This window comes from Triturus cristatus, chromosome 1_2, assembly GCF_964204655.1.
Source record: "Triturus cristatus chromosome 1_2, aTriCri1.1, whole genome shotgun sequence".
Taxonomy (NCBI): Eukaryota; Metazoa; Chordata; class Amphibia; order Caudata; family Salamandridae; genus Triturus; species Triturus cristatus.
Window position 1 is genome coordinate 900,816,948 of NC_140580.1, and position 19,076 is coordinate 900,836,023.

General features: G+C 45.0%; 1 protein-coding gene across 1 annotated transcript; it reads right to left on the reverse strand.

Annotated features, from left to right (window-relative positions):
* Window positions 1-4,559: 4,559 nt before the first annotated feature.
* On the reverse strand, window positions 4,560-13,549 carry LOC146868267 (taste receptor type 1 member 3-like). Its single transcript, XM_085624100.1, has 3 exons — window positions 13,434-13,549; window positions 12,127-12,433; window positions 4,560-5,354 (listed from the first exon to the last, which is right to left on the reverse strand). The coding sequence occupies exons 1-3, from the start codon at window positions 13,547-13,549 to the stop codon at window positions 4,560-4,562; spliced, it is 1,218 nt and encodes a 405-aa protein (XP_085480226.1).
* Window positions 13,550-19,076: the final 5,527 nt, after the last annotated feature.

Here is a 19,076-nt window from a genome sequence, read left to right on the forward strand (position 1 = left end):
AAACATCCCACGCAGCTGCAGTACACCTTCCATTCAGGGGCTCATGGTAGTCTCTCACGGCTAGATTATGTCCTGGTTCCGGCGGCGCACGTTGGGAGGATAGGGGAGGTGCGCCATTTGGCACGGGGTATTTCGGACCACTCTCCACTCTTGTTGCACTTTGATATTCTTCCGTGGGGAGAGGGTAGGGTGGTCCCGATTAATCCCTGGTACCTGCGTGACCCCACCATTCGCGCTGAGCTGGTTAAATCCCTTAAGCGCTACTTTGACGAGAATGTGGGGTCTGTGTCATCGGCGATCTCATTGTGGGAGGCGTTCAAGACGGTACTCAGGGGAGAGGCCTTGTCCAATATTTCCCTTTCCCGGAGGCGCGAGCGGGAGGAGGTGACTCGTGTTGAAGCTGAGATAACCGAGTTGGAGGGTGATCTAGAATGTGGGGTGACGGATGACAAATTACATGTTCTCCGACTCAAGCAAGCGGCTTATAAGGCCCTCGTCACGGAGGCGGCCAGGGGCCTCAGTAGAGAGCAACAGGGGAGACTGTATGATGTGGGTGATAAGGCTGGTAAATTGATTGCATGGTTGGACAAAAAGGAGAGAGCGAGTCGAGTTGTCCCGTTGATTGAGAAACAGAATGGTGTGTGTGTCACTGAACCAGAAGAAATTGTCTCCTGCTTTGCAGACTATTTCCGTGGGGTGTATTCCCCGGTGTCCTCCCGCTCTGAAGAGGATTCCCACGCCCTGCTCAGGGATATCGCGCTGCCTTCCCTTTCGGAGGAGGACAGAGTGTCGTTGGACGCTGCTCCAACTTCCGAAGAAATTGCCCTCGCCATACGTTCGGTCGCTTCCGGCAAGGCCATGGGCCCTAATGGTCTTCCCATCGAGTTGTATAAACTGCGACCGGATACGCTGGCACCACATCTCCGTGCTATGTTCCTCGCGGCCCACTCGGCGGGTTCCCTCCCGCTAGACCAGCGTCTAGCTACTATCGTGGTTATCCATAAGGAGGGGAGGCCACGGGACCGGGTCACATCCTATCGGCCTATTTCGTTATTGAATGCGGAGCCCAAAATCCTCGCCAAGGTGTTGGCCAATCGGCTGGTCGGCGTAGTGTGTGACTTGATTCACCAGGATCAGTCCGGCTTCATCCCTCATCGCAATACAGCACTTAACCTGCGGCGTTTGCATGGGGTGCTCGCACGTGTCCCGTTCATACGAGAGCCGGCCATTTTGGCGTCCTTGGACGCCACTATGGCGTTTGACACGCTTGAATGGCCTTATATTTGGGCGACGCTCGCGAAGTTTGGGTTTGGCCCAGGATTCATCAGTTGGGTAAAATTGTTGTACTCTGGCCCGCTGGCGCAGGTCGTGGTGAACGGTAGAGTGTCGGCTTCGTTCGAGCTGGGTAGGGGTACGCGGCAGGGCTGCCCGTTATCGCTGCTCCTTTTCGCGCTCGCCTTGGAGCCCCTGGCGGAGTGGCTGCGGTGGGAACCTTCTATTCGTGGTCTCCGCTGGACCCCCGAGTATGAGGACCGCGTATCTCTATACGCTGACGATACCTGGCTTCCCCACGTAAATCACTGATAGTGCTGGTTGATGTATGGCATTCATTTGGTCTTAACTCCGGCCTTGTCATCAACTGGGCTAAATCGTGCGTCTATGTTCTTTCTGGGGAGGACCCTATCCTTCCGCGGGGCTGTCCTATCCAGATCGCCCCGCGGGGATTCCGGTACCTGGGTATCTTCATTACCCTGGACGCGGAGGCCCGATATAGTCAGAACTTGCTTCCCCCCCTCCAGCGCCTGAAGGAGGATGTTACGCGTTGGAGGCGCTTGCTGCTCTCGCCGCTAGGCCGGGCGGCATTGTTTAAGATGATGTCGCTGCCGCGTTTCTTGTACGCTCTGCAGAACACAATGGACGTCGTCCCGGCGCGCTACTTTCGCGAGGTGGAGAGTTTGCAGCGCCGACTGTTCTGGGAAGGTAGACCGCGTATCGCCCTGGCGAAGCTGACGCTCCCGTGGTACGACGGGGGGATCGCCCTCCCGGATATCAAACGGTATTATTGGGCCTCCCAGCTGGCTGCGATTAATCACGGCCTGTACGGGCCCGCTCTAAACCCGGCCTTTGAAATGGATAAGATGTTACTGCCGGGTGGTGATTATAACCAAGCGCTTTACTCCAGCTCGCTTGATGCACGTCTGACGGGCCCCACGCGTGTCATGGTACGAGTGTGGCACGCGGCTAATGTGGCGATGGGGTGGAAAGGTCGTTTGACCCGGGCGTCGCCACTATACGCATCTGAGCAGTTGGGCTCCCTGTGGACCTCGAAGGGCTTTGAAAAGTGGGACATGATAGGCATCAGCAGGGTGGGTGATCTCTGGACGAGGGGGGGATTCAAAACGTTCGAGATGCTACGGACAGAATTCCAGTTGCAGGACAGGGAGTACTTTCGGTATATGCAGATCCATCATGCGCTATGCTCCGTATTCCCGGACGTTGCCTCCATCCCGGAGTATTCCCCTCTGGAGGATAGAGTGCTAGATGGACATGTACCGGACAGCACGATTTCATTGATCTATAAAAAACTTATCAATGACCGCTCGGGACTGCTGACTAACCTTCGTGAGGCATGGGTGGCCGATGGATTGGAGCTGGATGACGAGGACTGGGTATCGGCGGTGGCCTCCCCGAAAGAGGTGGCCATACCGGCCCGCCTTCGCATCGTCCAGCTCAAGATACTCCATAGGGTCTATGTTACGGGGCCAAGGCTACTGCGTATGGGATATGCTGTAGACGGGTTGTGTAAGCGTGGGTGTGGTTCTTTGGGGACCTTTTTCCATATTTTGTGGGAGTGCCCGGAGGTGGAGCGATTCTGGCGTGGTGTGCATGAGGTCCTGCGGGTGGTTACGCGTGTGTCGCTGCTGCCCGAAGCGAGGAGATGCCTGTTGAATGTGTGGGAGCCAACCGACTACTCGGTGCCGCAGACGCGGTGGGTGACTCTGGGATATATGGTGGCCAAACGCGACATTGCTCAACTGTGGGGTTCCCAGAGGTCGCCGACTGTCTCGGCATGGAAGGATAACATGGATTGGTGCATGTTTCGGGAAAAGGTGGTGTATGTTGCGAGAGGTAAGCCTGGGACATGGATGAACGTATGGGGCCCCTGGAACGCCTACCGCGGGGGAATCTGTACCCCGCCGTTATTGCCCGATCCGTCACCGGCCCCATCCCCTTAGCCAGTTTATCTCCCCGGTCCCGGGCACTGAGTCCACCTAATCCCAGTCTTGACCTTTTTCCCCCCCTTGCTACTCCTATGGATTGGTAGGGTCCCCCCCGCTAGGGGAGCACATGCTGCTGTTTCCGATTGTGGGTTGCCTTGTGGATTTGTTCTTTTGTTGTTATTTATATTAAAATGAAACCGTTATGTGTGCCCGGATGGTGTGGCTACCACCGCTTCTAACTCCTGTGCATTTCCCTTTGCCGCGGCATGCGCGCTATTGTTTGTATCACATGCTCCTCTTGCTTGCTAGCGGCCGGCCTGAAGGTTGTAGGCCCATCTTTGTATATTTTTTGAATTTTGTAATAAACGGTTTAAAAAAAAAAAAAAAAAAAAAAAAAGCCCTGCGTCAAGCCTTATGCCTGGTTTGAGAAGGCGTAGGGATCTTGACACAGTCAAGTCGTACAGTGACACAGTGAAAAGTTGTACATTTCACTGCGTCAGTTCTATGTAGCTTTTCACACGTGAACGCCTACCCTGCATACATTATACCTGGTGCAGGTATAATGTGACGCAAGCCTCTACAAACTGATGCATTGGGCCCAATGCATCAATTTGTAAATATGGAGCAGTGTAGAACACTGATGCCGCCACCGCTGCGTAAAAATAATGATGCCACGGCTGTGCTAGCTCCTTGTGTATATGTCCCAGTGTCTTAGTATATTTTCAAAGACAAGGGGAACCCAAGGATATTAAGTACTGAGGTTATAGGTAATCTTAAAAGGTCTTAGTGTCACATAAGAAGGTCATACAAAACTATAGTAAATGTGTTTCTGGGTCGTCTGGCCTTTTTGAAAAGAAGAATTTCAACAGAGACCCTTGAGAATGCTTGAATGTTATCATTAGTTGTTCTTTCTTTTTGTCTGGGGACTAGACAAGCCTCATCAACCCATCCCCGCAGTAAGCTGATGAAGATTGAATACTATACCATTTTTATTTCCTTTTTTCAGCTATTTATTCATCTGATATAGCCCCCTCCCCTATTCTGTGATGTACATTTTATTGTATTGGAATTCTAGTAAATCTGGTTGTTTAAGTACCGTGTTTGTGGGTTCTTTACATTGAAAGTGCTGTTAAACATGCTCAGATCAAGTCTTCTGAAAGAAACATGACTTTCTTGTACTCATGTCACAGCAGTAGATATGTTTTAGAGCTAGGTTTGTTGACAGGCACCTAGAGTCCCATATCTGCACTGCAGCCCAGCTCAGAACCTCCAGGATTTGCATGGCACCAAAGTTTGGAAACATTAATAATTACCAGTGGCAGCAGGCAGGACTAGATTTCAGACAGTTTCACTTACTTGCCATGGGTAGATCTGGGCCTTCTTGTCACAGTGAAGGCTGTTGGTGTTGCAATGAAGGAGACTGTGCAAGGCATGAGCAATGGCGTACACAGCAGTGTAGGTGCTGAATGTCTTTCGAAAAAGATGGCTGTCTAAGAGATTAGATATGTTGGCCAAAGTGAGCCTGTCACACTCTGAGCACCTTTGTACATCACTAGCCCCAGACAGGCTTGCGTCATATATTTCTGAACCTTGGACAGCCAGAGTACGTTCCACATATTCCTCAAAACCATCAATTTTCCCACTTTTAAATGCAAAGCCAATCACATTTCCCAAACTGGAAATGTTGGTGATGCTGGCAATAGTTGCTGCCGTAGACCAGTCCGCACTGGCGATCCAGACCTTCTCAGTGACGTTTCTCTCAATCAGAGCCTCAATCAATGGAGCCAGATGGGTTTCACTTGCAAAGAGGACTGTGACATTGACGCGGGAGTGCAGCAACCCATCCACAATCATTGACAGTCTCAGATGACTCTCGGTTTCTGACAAGCGTACAGGGAGGAAGGCCTGGTAAGCTATGCAAACATCTGTGGTCAACACCATCTCTGTTAAGCTCTCTATGCCTTTGCGGCCATACTCATCATCTGTGCCCAGTGCTGCAACCCAGTTCCATCGAAAGTGGTTCACGAGTTGCACAATGGCACACACTTGGCCTTTATCACTGGGTACGGTGCGGAAAAAGGTTGGGAAGCGTGCCCTGTAACTCAGGATTTCATTCGATGCTGAATAGCTAACCTGAGAGGTAGAGAAAAAAACATATACATTTTCTTTACTTTCGAAATCTATTTATATAATTTACAAATAATTTTATATGAAGTAATCAACTCCATACTTTGGTTCAACAAGCAAGGATTTCCAGTAACAAAGTTGACATGTGAACAATCAGTATTTAATATGATATAATAACAAGCCATATGCGTGCAGATGTTGAAAAATGCCCACAATCTATCTTCAGGGTATCCAAGAGACACATCGGTATTATGTCACAGCAGAAGTGGAGGTGAATGCTCAACATGTACAGATGCATTTTGCTTTCTCTAGGGCTTGTCATCAGTGTGATGTTTTCCCAGAGTAAAGAAGCCTGAGTAGTGAACGATGCTGAACAATTTCAGTTGAGGTGGGTGAGGGAGGTGGGTGAGGTATGAGGTGTACAGACGATGACAATACATGTTTCTATTGTAAGGTAGGTGGCAGTGCACAGCTTTCTCCACTGTTCTTAATCCCCGATGTAAGTTGTTTCTGATCCATTGCACTAAAACTGGACTTCAGTACTGGTGATTGTATAAGCAGATCTGTTCAAATAAGACCATCTGATTAATCGATGAAAAGCCTACGCATCATCGCAATGTCAAAAGATTTCGGGCCTGATTTAGATCTTGGTGGATAGGATACTCAGTCACAAACATGACAGATATCCCGTCCGCTGTATTACAAATGCATTATATCCGATGGCACTTGTAATACAGCGGATGGGAGTATCCCATCCGCCAAGATCGAAATCAGGCCCTTAATCATCAACCTTTAAAAGTGAACCAGCTTGGGTGTTTTTTATCAACGGTAAGGCTGTTGGCACAATCATTTCTTCATCCATACAATGCACGGGCCAGTACAGGAGTTTACCCACAAACTAGTGAAAATTTACTTCTTCACGATTCCTGCTGTGCATTGATTGACATTCACTGCTTTGCAAAAGTTTCTTTTCACAATGAGATTAAGACAAATAGTTTAAATAGTTTACTATTGCATGACATGTGTCTATAGGTATATTTTTATTGTAGTATTTATCCGAAGTGTATAATAGTTTATAGCAATAAAAGAAATGCGATTATGTTTCTGAATTTTTATTGATGTGCACAAGTCCAATACTACATAGCATTAGCTTGATGATTTTTTTTCAAGACAGTGTAGTCACTCTGTTTATTTCACTTATGGTAATTAGGCAAATAACTGCCACAATGTTTATCTGCATTTTCAGAAACTTTAAAATATGGGCCTACTTCATGATGAACAATTATGGAGCATCCATTGCCAGCTAATAAAAGTAACGGATCGTGGTAATTTTGCATCAATATTTTGAAAGACTTACAGTCTCGGAAAGAAATAGAATCTGTTTTCTGCAGCAAATTTTCATTCCCAAATTTTTAAAATTATCTCAGAAGAAAAGCTCAATTGATAACGATGTTCTCTCTTAACGGTTATTAAGCATCATTGGCCTAGGCTTTTATTTTTAATTTGTATCTCTTATAGCTGTTCTTTTAGTTCTCACATATTGTTCATCAGCCTGATGGACTCCAGAGGAAGAACTTGTAATTGCATTCCTTTTACTACTGTATCCCACTCTCCACTCGTACAGAATTTGTACATGAAAGCCTCACCATACATTATTTTGCTTTACAAAAGTATATTCTATACCTAGGGCCTTACTCAAAGTCTGGGGGATGCCACACTCTGTCACAAATGTGACGCATGTCCCGTCTTCCATATTGCAAGTGCATTATGGTCTATGTCACTTGTGCTACAGTGGATGGATTATCCACCATGTTTTGACAAAGTATTCCATCTGTCAGCATTAAATATTGTCTTTAATGTTTAATAAATTGAAAATATTCTTGATTTTCTTTTAAACTTCAACAGAATGAAGTAGTTTCATAAAACAAATTCTGCATAACGCTTCTACAAGTTATAAAAAAGAAAGTAAGATAATAATGTTAATGACAATAGTTAATACTTTCCTCATAGAGCACTTCCTTCTACTGAGGACATCAAGGTTGTCTTGGAAATTCTCCAAGGACATAATTTGCAAACTGCTTTTTGTGGTATGTAAAGTAATACTACAGTAGTTCTACTTACTAGAAAAATGCAATTCACAAACCTGAAAGGCTATTATTTTGAACTATACCAGGGGCTTCCTTGTGTCTAGGCAAAGCTAAACCTCTCTGAAGAGCTATAATGATAGTGAAACACATGTCAGGGGTTGCTTTCATTCATTCCAGGTTTGCTTGAATGGTATTTTACCAATCCAAAACTGTGACACTGTGCCTGGAGTGGTTAAAGGCTTTTGTCATTTTACAGCTCGGCGTGGATGGCAATGTTCTAATCCTATGCTTAAAGACTTTGCTGTTGAAATGCAAATAGACTTTGTCCCTTTCTAGCTCTGCATAGATGGCACTGTGCTAATCCTATGCTTAAAAACTTTTCTAGAAAAACAGGCATTTGAGGTGAGCAGATTGATAGTGTTGCTAGTGTGGTATGGTGCTTTATACAGGAGGCTACATTCCGCCTAAACTTGGGAACTACCCAGACTTCTCTGCTTATTTTTTGCATAAATATATATATATATGTGTGTTAGAAGGTGGTTCTGACATTATGGGCCGCCCGGATTTTTTTTATTTTTGAGCACCTAATTGTTGAGGTTTTAATGTGGGGGAGCCTCATAAGTTGGGACTCACCCACAGTGAACTCAGGATGTAAGAGACTGCATGGGGATTTTACTGGTGTTCCCCTGGCTTGACCAGGCCACTGCGCAGCAGCTGGAGTAAGGGACACCGGGCTGGTTACATGCAGACACATGTGTACATGCGTGTGCACACGTGTACGGTTTGCGCAGGGGAGATTCCTAGCGTGCGCAGTCCAGGAGCAGCTACAAAGTGAATGGTGTGGCAGGACTTATGCAGTATTGGGTGGTGATATGGAATAGGCTTTATACGCTGGAAAGAAACATGCCAGGGAAAGTCAGTGTGTTTTACTGTGTTTTCACTTCATTATTTCCCTAAGAGAATGTGGGGCCCATGGCTAAATTAACTTCCACAAGGCCTACAGTTTCCAGACATGCACTAAAGTCCATTGTATTGGAGGTGAAAAGTAGTATTCTGCAGAGTCCAAAGTCATATTTGTACTGCTTTTGGGTCATCCAGAACTGTCATATTTCTGTGAGCCAGCCAGGACCAGACCCAGGCTGAGGGCTAACCTCAGCTGCAACGCTACCCTCTGAGAGTCAGGCGCTACAATTGGGTGTTTGGTTCCCAGTGAAGGACAAATGTAGTGATGTTATTTTTGCAGGCCTCACAGATGCTGCCTCGTTTTCCAACAATATATATTGCCACCAAAGCACGCAGGACTCCTTGTGGGGTGGGTGTTCCAAGGGGTGTTCGTGGCAGCACCCCTCAACATTAGCACCAACCTCCTCGAAGTTTCAAGGAGAGGAACACCACCGGACTCCAGAGAAGCTGCTTAAAATCCATTTATTTCGGCATTCATGCATGACGCTTTTCGTTTTATTAAAAAACTTTATCGAATGCTGTCGGGATTCAAACATCAATAGTTCTCCCGCCCTCCTTATAAAGCCAGGTACCTTGCTACGATTGGACAAGGCAACACAGGTGACTGAGGCACTGGGCAAGCGAAAAGGCAGGAGTGGATTCTCGCGGAGCAGACACACCTGAACGTAAGTACTGTCCCAAGTGGGCGGTGCCTGCTCCTGTCACATCAATGCTCACCAAGTTCTTACGGCAGGGCGGTTTAGCAGCTTATCGTGTCCCTCACTCCGCCGCCTAAACTCCCAAATAAAACCAGAGTGTGTTGCCAAAATTCCGCGCAGGTTGAATAGTGAAGAGGGGCTCAATACATTTTGGGGATTAAACTGTTTGGGCCAGATTTACCAATTTTTCACAGAGCGCAAAGCAGCAGCTACAAATGCAGCACTGCCTGAGGAGAGAGCAGGAGAGTGCCACATTTACTGAAATATGGCACTCTCCTCCACTCCCCTTAGCGCCGGCACTGAAATTAGCTGCTGTGCGCTATGGAGACACCTGTACGCCACAGTGCAAGGGTGACTCTGTGAGTCAAGCATAGGTTTTGTTCTGGAAGGATACCCTTTCATTACAAAATACAATGCGTAGACTAATTTTTAACTTTTTCCTACTTTGCAAGTGCGCTGTGCAGTGCAAGACACATGCGAAGTCAGAAAATAAAGGAGAAAAAAAGCATTTCTCCTTCATAGTGCTTGGTTGAAGGGTGAGCTATTTTCTGATGCTAAACTCTGTCTACTTTATTTAGTAAATTGGGTTTAGCGTCAGAAACTTTGGGTTGTTGCATGGGAATGACCATGCATCACCCATGGTACGCCTCTAAAGCAGCGATATGCGCTTCATTGAGTTACTGTCACGTTATTTCCAGCGCTAAACAAGTTTAGCGCTGGAAATAAAATCACTAAACAAGTTTAGCACTGGAAAAAAAATTGGACAAAAAGATTTTGAGCCTATACGCATCAATTTTGGGATGCAAACACATTGTAAAATCTCAGTAAATCTGCCTCCTTGTCTCACTATTCCCAGGTCAGTTAGGATAGTCAAATTATGGCTTTTTATTTTTTATTTCTTGCACACAAGAGGAAGAAGAAGGGCTAAAGCAAGAGGTGGTTTCGCCGGGCAGTCACACCCGCTAACCTTTTCTTTACCATCCACATTGGAATGATCCTCTTTTTATTAAATATAAGATCTTGTTGATTTGATTGTGTTTAAGTGACTGAATTGTAAAGAGGGAAACTTTAGGGCTACACAATGAATGTCATAGCCTTCATTTTATTTTCTGTGGGTTGTTCTGCTTGGTATATCTAGAATTGATTGAATATGCATTATGAGAATATTTTGTTTCAAGAAACTCAATATTCGACCTCCTGGTAAAAACAAATATGGCTTGGTTTGGATTTTATACACAATATGTGATACATATTTTGGTAATTTACTATTTTGGCAACCGATGATGATGAAATAATTAGGTAATTGGGCTTGAACTTTCAACATGAGCTGTGGGTACTATGCTAACTCATCATGACCAGCATGCATTTTATTTTTAATTTTGTCACTGATAGTTACTCTAATTATTTAGGGGCACATGCATCAACCATTTTTGCGAGCGCAAACGGTGCGATTCGCAAAAATCGGCCGTTTGCGCCCACAAAAAGGGCTTTTGAGATGCATGAAGGGTCAAGGCACTCGCAATTTGAGAATTCGCAATTAATTGCGAGTTCTCAAATTGCGATTGCATTTAAGGAATCGCAAATTGAGATTCCTTAAATGCAATGCATTAAAGTAAAATAATTTGCGATTTCGCTATTAGGGGGCGCAAATTACCATGAAGTTGAACTTCATGGTAATTTGCAAAAACTTTGAAAAATGCACGAAAGTGCATTTTTCAAAGTGGTAGGTTACACACACACATGTCCTTTGGACATGTGTGTGCGCAACTTTTGTACACAGATCGATTTCAGGGGTGCAACAGGGTGTCGTTTTGACACCCTTGCACCCTTGAAATTGCATTCTCAATTTGCGATTCTCTAATTGAGAATCGCAAATTGAGAACTTCCTTCTATTCATTCCTATGGGCCTCAAGGCCCATAGGAATGAATGGGGAGGTATTCCTTAATTGCGACTCGCAATTTGCGACTAGCAATTAAGAAATATTTAGAAATCGCTATTTTGTAAGCGATTTCTACATGCATAGGCTTTTGTGATTCCTTATTAGCGAATCCTTATTTTTCGCTAATAAAGAATCGCAAATGGCATTTTTGATGCATGTGCTAGTCTGTTTCTGCTTTTTCTCTTCTCTACACTTTTGCCCTTCCTGAATCACTCCATATATGTGAGCAAGGCCGATTCCTGCGGCTAATACTCGTTATGAGCCATTTATTTGCATAAAGGCTATGGTGTCCCTGAACATCATGAGTGCACGACACTCCTGTTTAGGTGTATGATTCATCAAAGCTATTTTTAAAACTTTTAAAAAACATTTATTAAAAATTAAAATGTACTTTACATTAATTAAACACATTTTTGGATTAAATTTACTAAAGAGTAAATTATGAATAAAATTGCTAGTTAGGCTATTTCCTATTTGATTTTGATAAAAAAATAATATTCATTAAAAATGTATATTATTTAAATTATTAATGATATAGTAAACATTTATTTTGATGGGGTAATGTGTGCTAACATTTTATTTTATGTAAACATTATAGGGTAAAATCAATATTTCAATGATTTTTATTTTTATATTTTGCAATAAAAAATGTATAATATATTAAAAAATGAAAACACTTTGATCATAGTCTATATCTTTCCCATAGGGAGATTTTTCACAACAGTGGCGGAGATCTCCATGAGATGACAGAGATCTCCGCCCAAGTGTGAAAAAATACAAGTGGTAACTTTACACATGTAAATCTGGTTCTACCTCCTGGTTTCAGCACGTGTAGACATATACATCTACATCTTGGAGCAAATGTACATTGGAATTGGTGAATAGCAAACGTAGTACATTTACTCTAAAGTGTAAGAGTAAATTTACACATGTAAATTTACTTGTGTAAATTTACTTTGTCAATAGGACCCGAAGAAATTGCTCATTTACAGAGAACCTTGTATTGAGTACATAACCAAGTACATGATCAGTAAGGGGTTGATGTGCCCAGAACAAAGATATCATCTATGCTTGATGTGCATATGCTTACCTGGGGAATGGCAAAGAAACCAAAGATCCGAGCGAGCACGATACAGATCTCCGAGCTCCCGGGCCCAATGACTGCCAGGACACTTGGCATGTATTCTGTGTAATTGCATCGTATTTCCACACCAAGTTCCCCGCTTGGCTGGGCAGTTGCAAAGCGCAAGGCAGACCGCATGGCCACCAGGTTGTCTGAGCAGGTGTCGTGGATGTCATAGCCCAAGGTGATGTTCGGCAGGAGGTGGCTGGAGTTGTTGATTTGCTCGATAGCAAATCGCATAGCTAGGAGGAGGCGGTAACTGGCAGCATCAAAGCTATATTCAGAAAGAATGACACCAGTAAACAGGTCACTTTGTAAATTATGAAGCTGATGTCAGTGCAATAGATATAGAGCAACTGCTCGTAATCTTGTTAATGCCAAATTTTTTGGTACATGCTTGCAAAAATGTGTAAAAAGAGACTGTTATGGCAGGCAAGAACCTTCAAACACAAGTGTGACGCAATATCTGGACCAGATTCATACAACTTAGTTTCAGCCGCGGTCCTGCAGGTAGCAGCGGTGGACGGTGGGCGGTGGGGCTGGGTGAGGGGGGATCTCGAGGGATGATGGAGAGGGAAAATTAAATAAATAATTAATTTTCCCTCTGCATCGTCCCTTTGAAATCCCCCCTCACCCAGCCCCACCGCCCCACCGCTGCTACCTGAACGGATCGCGGCTGCTTACTTTGACAATTGTCACTGGAACATGGTTGCAAAACAGCCCATTCACTAATTTCAAATTCATGCCATTTGGACAGAGTCCTTGTGATTAGGTACACATTTGATCTTTGTGTAAATACATGTCTTTGTACGATTCTAAATAGGGTGAGTCATCCAGTGTACTATTGGCCATTCATCCCTGTGGCATATATACCACTAGCTCATAGGTTTTAGATAGTGAAACCAGCGACGATTTTACCGTTGGACACCTAGCAGTCCCACACCTTTAAAAGAGGCAGGGTAACCACAATTTGGTGGAGTAGGTGCCCCACTGATTTATAGCTCTTCTTTCATTCTATGGAGGAGTATATCAGTGACAGAGACAGAATAGTCTATGTTGTTGCCATATTTAAGGTCTGCCCGCCTATAAATCAGGTGGGCAGACCTTCAGTGTGGCGACGAGGCTACTCCATCGATGTTGTACCGAAGTACCCTCTCTGGCAAACTCTAAATCAACCCCTTAATATTTAAAGGGTTTATGACCCTCAATGACCTCTTAACATAACCTCAGCCACTGCATCTAGGTCTGATTTGTTTCAAGACAGTAGCTCTTACCTGGTACAGGTGGGAGGGTCCTGCCACGTCTCGTCCTGCAGGTCCAGGACTTTGGAATGGACAGAGAACAATCCACCTATCACAAAATCCCCAGGCAAGCTGAACTGTGTACCCATTCGGATGTTAGAGCATTCCACGCCATGACAAATCCAGGCGAACAGTAGAAGGACGAAGACTGTCCACCAGGTCAGCACTGAACCTGCAGAGAACAGTACAGTGTCATTTGCAATATTGGCATGTAAACCATTCTGGGGGAAGTCAGTAGTCATTGCAATAGAAAGTCTAGCAGCCTCTGGCCTTTATGCTGCTTCCTATAGATCACTCGCAAATTTACGTGGTAGACACATTACCAATAAGCCAGCTAAGCATCCTATCAGTGAATGGAAAGATGCTGAAAACATACATTAAACATACATTAAATCTCTGACTCTGATTAAATGTAAAGATGGGACTATTTGCATAAACCCAAACATTTTCAATTTTATCGCATGTACAATAAATATGGAACACAATCCTCTACAAATTGCATGGGGTGTCTGGAGACGGAAAAGAGATTGTTCATAACAACAAAAACCACCAAACACAAAAAACTGAAAGACTAAGAATTTAGGTTATTCCCAAAAAAACAATATTATCTGTTTTAAGAAGCATCATCTCAGGAAGCGGTGTTCCCTCAGCTCCAGCTTGACCCTCACCATGGGCTTTTCATGTGGAACTGATATACCGTTAGCGTCAGCGCACACATAGGACATTCCTCTTAGGTATATCAACTGATCAGAATGTCTTTATTACATGTGTGCTGTAAGACATGATCATCGAGCAGCTGGTGGAATTGTTCTAACTTGCCTCCCAAGCATGTCTATTTTATAACATGATCCACAGAGCTCCACCCTCCTTTCCTTGTGCCTCTTCTGTCCTCAACAGTGCAACAGATGACTCAGCAGGCCAACCACGGTGACAACATTCACAGCTGAATCCCTCGAACATGCCTGCATTGTCCTCTATTTGCAGAATTAGGCATATGTTGGGAATAGTGTCTTTCCAGCAACTTGAAAATCACATAAATGTTAAAATATGCCATATGGCATAATATTACATAATAATACAGTCACGCCGCGTTATCCGTGAATAAAAGGAGGGTCAGAATCCTATAAGACACACAAGTTTTAAGTTTTCATACAATTGTCATGAAACTCCAAGAGATTTTCAGTGTGTTATTGTAACTGTGTTCCTGTTTGTGTTAGGAGACCTGAGGGTCAATGGGACCGGGGAACAATGGGTCCTATTGACAAAGGCACTTTTTTGTGTAAATAAATTAGCCTTTGAAGTTCCAAAATATGACTTTCCGCTCATCAAGGGATTTACTCATACATGATATTACCCCCATACAATGCAATGTTATGCATGAGACAATCTCCTCCTAAGGGTGAGAAATATGGATTCCCAGGCGGAGATGCCTGAAAATTTAGGAAAACACATATGTGGGCATTAATAAATGTCTCCACAACCCATTGTCACCCCAGAGACACCCTGTGATTTACTTCCATTATAGGCAGGAGTAAATCTGTTTCCTGAATATGAATGGGCACTTTTGGGCAGAGAACGCATTGAGAATTGCACGCCAGTAGGGGAAGAGGTTCCATGTGAAGAATTTAAAACACACGAGTGCACTTTAGCATGCACAATTGCAAATTATGTTTAATTGCACACGCATAATTACCTTTCTATGTGCTTACTTGGAAATTGCGAACATCTTTACAGGAGTACTTCTAAAAATACTAAAAATTACTTCAGTTTACAAGCTAGCAAGAGAGTAATCCTGCGGTTACAAAGTTACTATTTGTTTTTATTGCGGGTCAAAGTGTATAGGCAGATGCATCGTAACACGGTGTAGTGTACCTCATAGTAGGTGATACAGAAGTTGGGAGTTCCGAACTGCACCACAGCACAGACTCGAGACATAATTGGTGCAGGCGAACAACCAACTTCCGGGTCTCCCTTTGGAGTCAGCAGGGATATTCTGCGGGTGAACGGGTGGTTGAATAACACATTTTGTGGCCCTTATTCCTTTTAATGGATCCAAAGAGTGACTTGGGCTTTGGAAGGGTCAGTCAGAGGGCGCTCTGTGGCACAGGCAGAAGCTGCTGTCCTGTCCCTTTAGGCACCCCTATCTTTTCCATAGAACGAGTGGGATCAGTTCCCTCCAACTGGTATGAACTATCTCAACCCTCCCAATATGTCAGACATTACCCATCGAAAAGTCTTACAATTTCTCTATGGGTCAATCGACCAGATAGACAGCATAAGAGAGTGATCTCCAGGACTTCATTGGACAGCACACTGCCACTTTCTATTGGTCTGTCCCTAGCTCAATTGACTGCCCGCCACTGCGGGGATGTCTATTGGTTTCAGTAGAGTTGTCGTATCCCTTTAACAAAATCAGTTTTATCAAGTTGTGTTATATACAGAAGGGACTGCTGTGGGTTACATTCGTAATGGTATTCTTACCAGTGTAGGCTTCTGAGCATTGCCGGCACCTATGGAGACCCATGGTTGTTGCTCTGTCGCACAGGAGCCGCTGTCCATTGGGTCCGCGTTCGAAAGTAGAACGTTGTGTGGGGAAGAGCCCCACGCCGCACAAGCCTTGGCGATGCATGGACCAAAGCCTCTCTCGATTCAGGGAAGCAATGAAACATACTCATCCAGGTCTGACTGGGCGGTCTGTTAATCAGCACCCTCTTTTTGAACAACAAGCGTGTCGAAGGAGGCTCTTGCTCGCACTACCCAGGCCAGCGGGCTTCTTCGCGCCACCAGGCGAGGTCTCCAGCATCTAAGAGGCAATTGCACAGGGATTACATCTTTGCCAGCCTGCAGCATGCCTGGGCAGAGGCAACTGCCCACAGGGACATTAAGACACTGCCATGCAACTGGCTCGGTGCCAGCTGCAACGCCCTTTCAGATACAACAAACTATTGAGAAATCCCCCGATGCCCCTTGGTACCAGTTCACCACATTGCCCGTGGGACACAGTCTGTTTTTGCTGCTCATATTGCAGGCTGTCTGCAGGGAACAGGTTCCACAAAGGGGGATCCATGCTTGTTAATTAGACCTTTAAAGAGCGAGGCCTTCCAGAGACTCCGCGGATTGTTGCATCTCATTAGCACATCCTGTAAGTTCTGTCTGTCTATCTATCTATCTATCTATCTATCTATCTATCTATCTATCTATCGCTTTCTCATTACCTTTGTATAGCATTTCTGAAGAAACTGAGCTTCTCTGAATTAAATGGGGACTTGTTTGGTGTTTTATGCCAAGTACTGATTATGTCTCGCTTTTATGTATTGGGTATTTTCAGATTCTTTTCATGTGTGCATGCTTTTACAATATGGTGGAGAGGGCGAACTGCTGGATTCCCCTCTATTGTGCGCTTAGAATTGTCGACCCAAAATGCTCTACAGTCTGGTTGTAAAATTAGGTGGGAATAAGCGTGTGGCACATTTAATTATTCAAATAAAAAGAATTACACATTTTTCCAGCTTTAAAGTCAGGTCCAAATGTAATAAGTGAACTCTGCAAACTCCATAAAACCTAGCAAAAGGGAATTTAATTTAATTGTAGAGGATTATGGCCTATAAGGGATCTCCAACCTTTTCAGTAGTGAGAATTACTTCTGATCATTGAAAATACCCTGAGTTACTCCCTGATATATGGATTAAATAAGGATACATAAAGTCCGAGCAACTTAAACACTGGCCCTGCAGCACCCAGAGTCCCACCACAGTGTTTTTTGTTGGGGGGAGTTTTATGTAGCGCGAACTCGACCCAAAGGTTTTAGAGCGCTTTAAATGACACCAGTTGCGTTAAAGACGGGCACATTCACTTTTGTTGGGCACGGGGAGATTAAGTGATTTGCCCAGAATTACAGGATAATGAGCGTCCCTGGCCAGACTCGAACCCCGTTCCCCAGCTTGAGGCCGACCACTCTAGCCATTAGGCCACATCCTCTCAGTGTTAACACAGCAGTGAAGGCACAAAAGCTGTATCGGGAAAGGTTTACTTGAAGGGGCCCTAAAGACCAGTTTGCTCCTTTAGTCTTGTTTATGACTCACCCCAGAGATGGGAGTGTCTCACTGGGGTTTGTGGTCTCTTTATTGTGCAAGACATAGGAATGACACTGCTTTCATTATAAGAGCGAAGACCCAAAACATTTCTGTTATCTGTTTAATTTCCCTAAAGTCCATTGCTTTATTCCAGGAACTGGACCTCCTGTAAAAAAATGTTTGTGAGATTTGTTCAGTGTGTCGAAATGTGGATCTGTGATCCCCTACACTGCAAATACCACTGCTGGATATCACCTATTGATATTTGCAACACAAGGGAGAGGGATCAGGAAAACAGAAAAAGAAACCCTGTTGATATGGTCAGGGGCAGTTTCTCTACATGGACAGAAGAGCTTCGCCGCACTTGCTGCAAGCGCAGCTGCATTACCATTTTATTATTCTGTGTGCCGCCGGCAGTAAAGAGTGGATAGCGCAGGCGGGGCAGATTCCTGCAGATTGCAGGATGACCTTTTAGGTGTTCAAGTATGCATATCAGATTGGCCGGCTGCCTACAGTCAGCCAATCTAACATGCGCACTTCAAAGCCACCAATCCCAGCACTGTAAAATAGCAGATGGGTTGCAGACACAGGCCCCTAGCCTCAAAATGAGCGCTGGGTTAGCCTGCTCCAACTAACTGGTTGGATTCACGTGACACAAGGAGGGAAGTCCCTCCATTTCCTTCCTGCTCCTTGTCACGCCCAAGATTGGCGTGGAAAAAGGGGCATTTGTTTGGAGTGCCCGGCGGCCGGCAGCATTTATAGTGAGTGCTCACCATTAATTAATGTTGCCAGCCGCCACTGGATCTGGATACATCCCTCTGTTGGTCTCCTAGCATATCTGACAAATAATGCAGTTATCACAAGAAGAAAGTAACAGAAAAAAGATCAGTCTCCTGTTCACTGTATAGATTTTTTTCTAAAGTATGAGGAGCCTCAGGTAATCAAATTATGACAGGGGAAAACAGGAATATTTGGTTAAAGGCCTCAAGTGAGAAGAAACAAGGCCGTCATCCTGTTTCGATTCAATGGGGTCTTTATCTATGGAATCCTTAGTGAGAAACTCAATAAGACTGTGAAGTACAGGGACCTCCCCCGGGCACAGGCGTGGCTACCCGGCCTCTTGGATACATTTGGATTAGTGGACTGCTGGCGTTTAAAACACCCCACGCAGCTGCAGTACACTTTCCACTCGGGAGCCCATGGTAGTCTCTCACGACTAGACTATGTCCTTGTCCCGGCGGCTTATGTTGGGAGGGTGGGAGAGGTGCGCCATTTGCCACGGGGTATTTCGGACCACTCCCCGCTCCTACTGCACTTTGATGTCTTTCCGAGGGGTGAGGGTAGGGTGGTCCCGATCAATCCTTGGTACCTGCGCGACCCCACCATTCGCGCTGAATTGATTAAATCCCTTCAGCGATATTTTGATGAGAATGTGGGGTCTGTGCCTTCGGCTGTACCGCTATGGGAGGCCTTCAAGACAGTACTCCGAGGGGAGGCCCTATCCCTTATTTCCCACGCCCGGAGGCGCGAGCGGGAGGAGGTG

What these genes read in the sequence shown, in the direction of transcription:
- LOC146868267 (XM_085624100.1), bottom strand. Translation starts at nt 13,549, where the DNA reads ATGGGTACACAGTTCAGCTTGCCTGGGGATTTTGTGATAGGTGGATTG. An exon ending in GACCCTCCCACCTGTACCAG is followed by an intron (nt 12,434 to 13,433) that starts GTAAGAGCTACT and finishes TTCTGAATATAG; the next exon opens with CTTTGATGCTGCCAGTTACC. An exon ending in GTTTCTTTGCCATTCCCCAG is followed by an intron (nt 5,355 to 12,126) that starts GTAAGCATATGC and finishes TCTACCTCTCAG; the next exon opens with GTTAGCTATTCAGCATCGAA.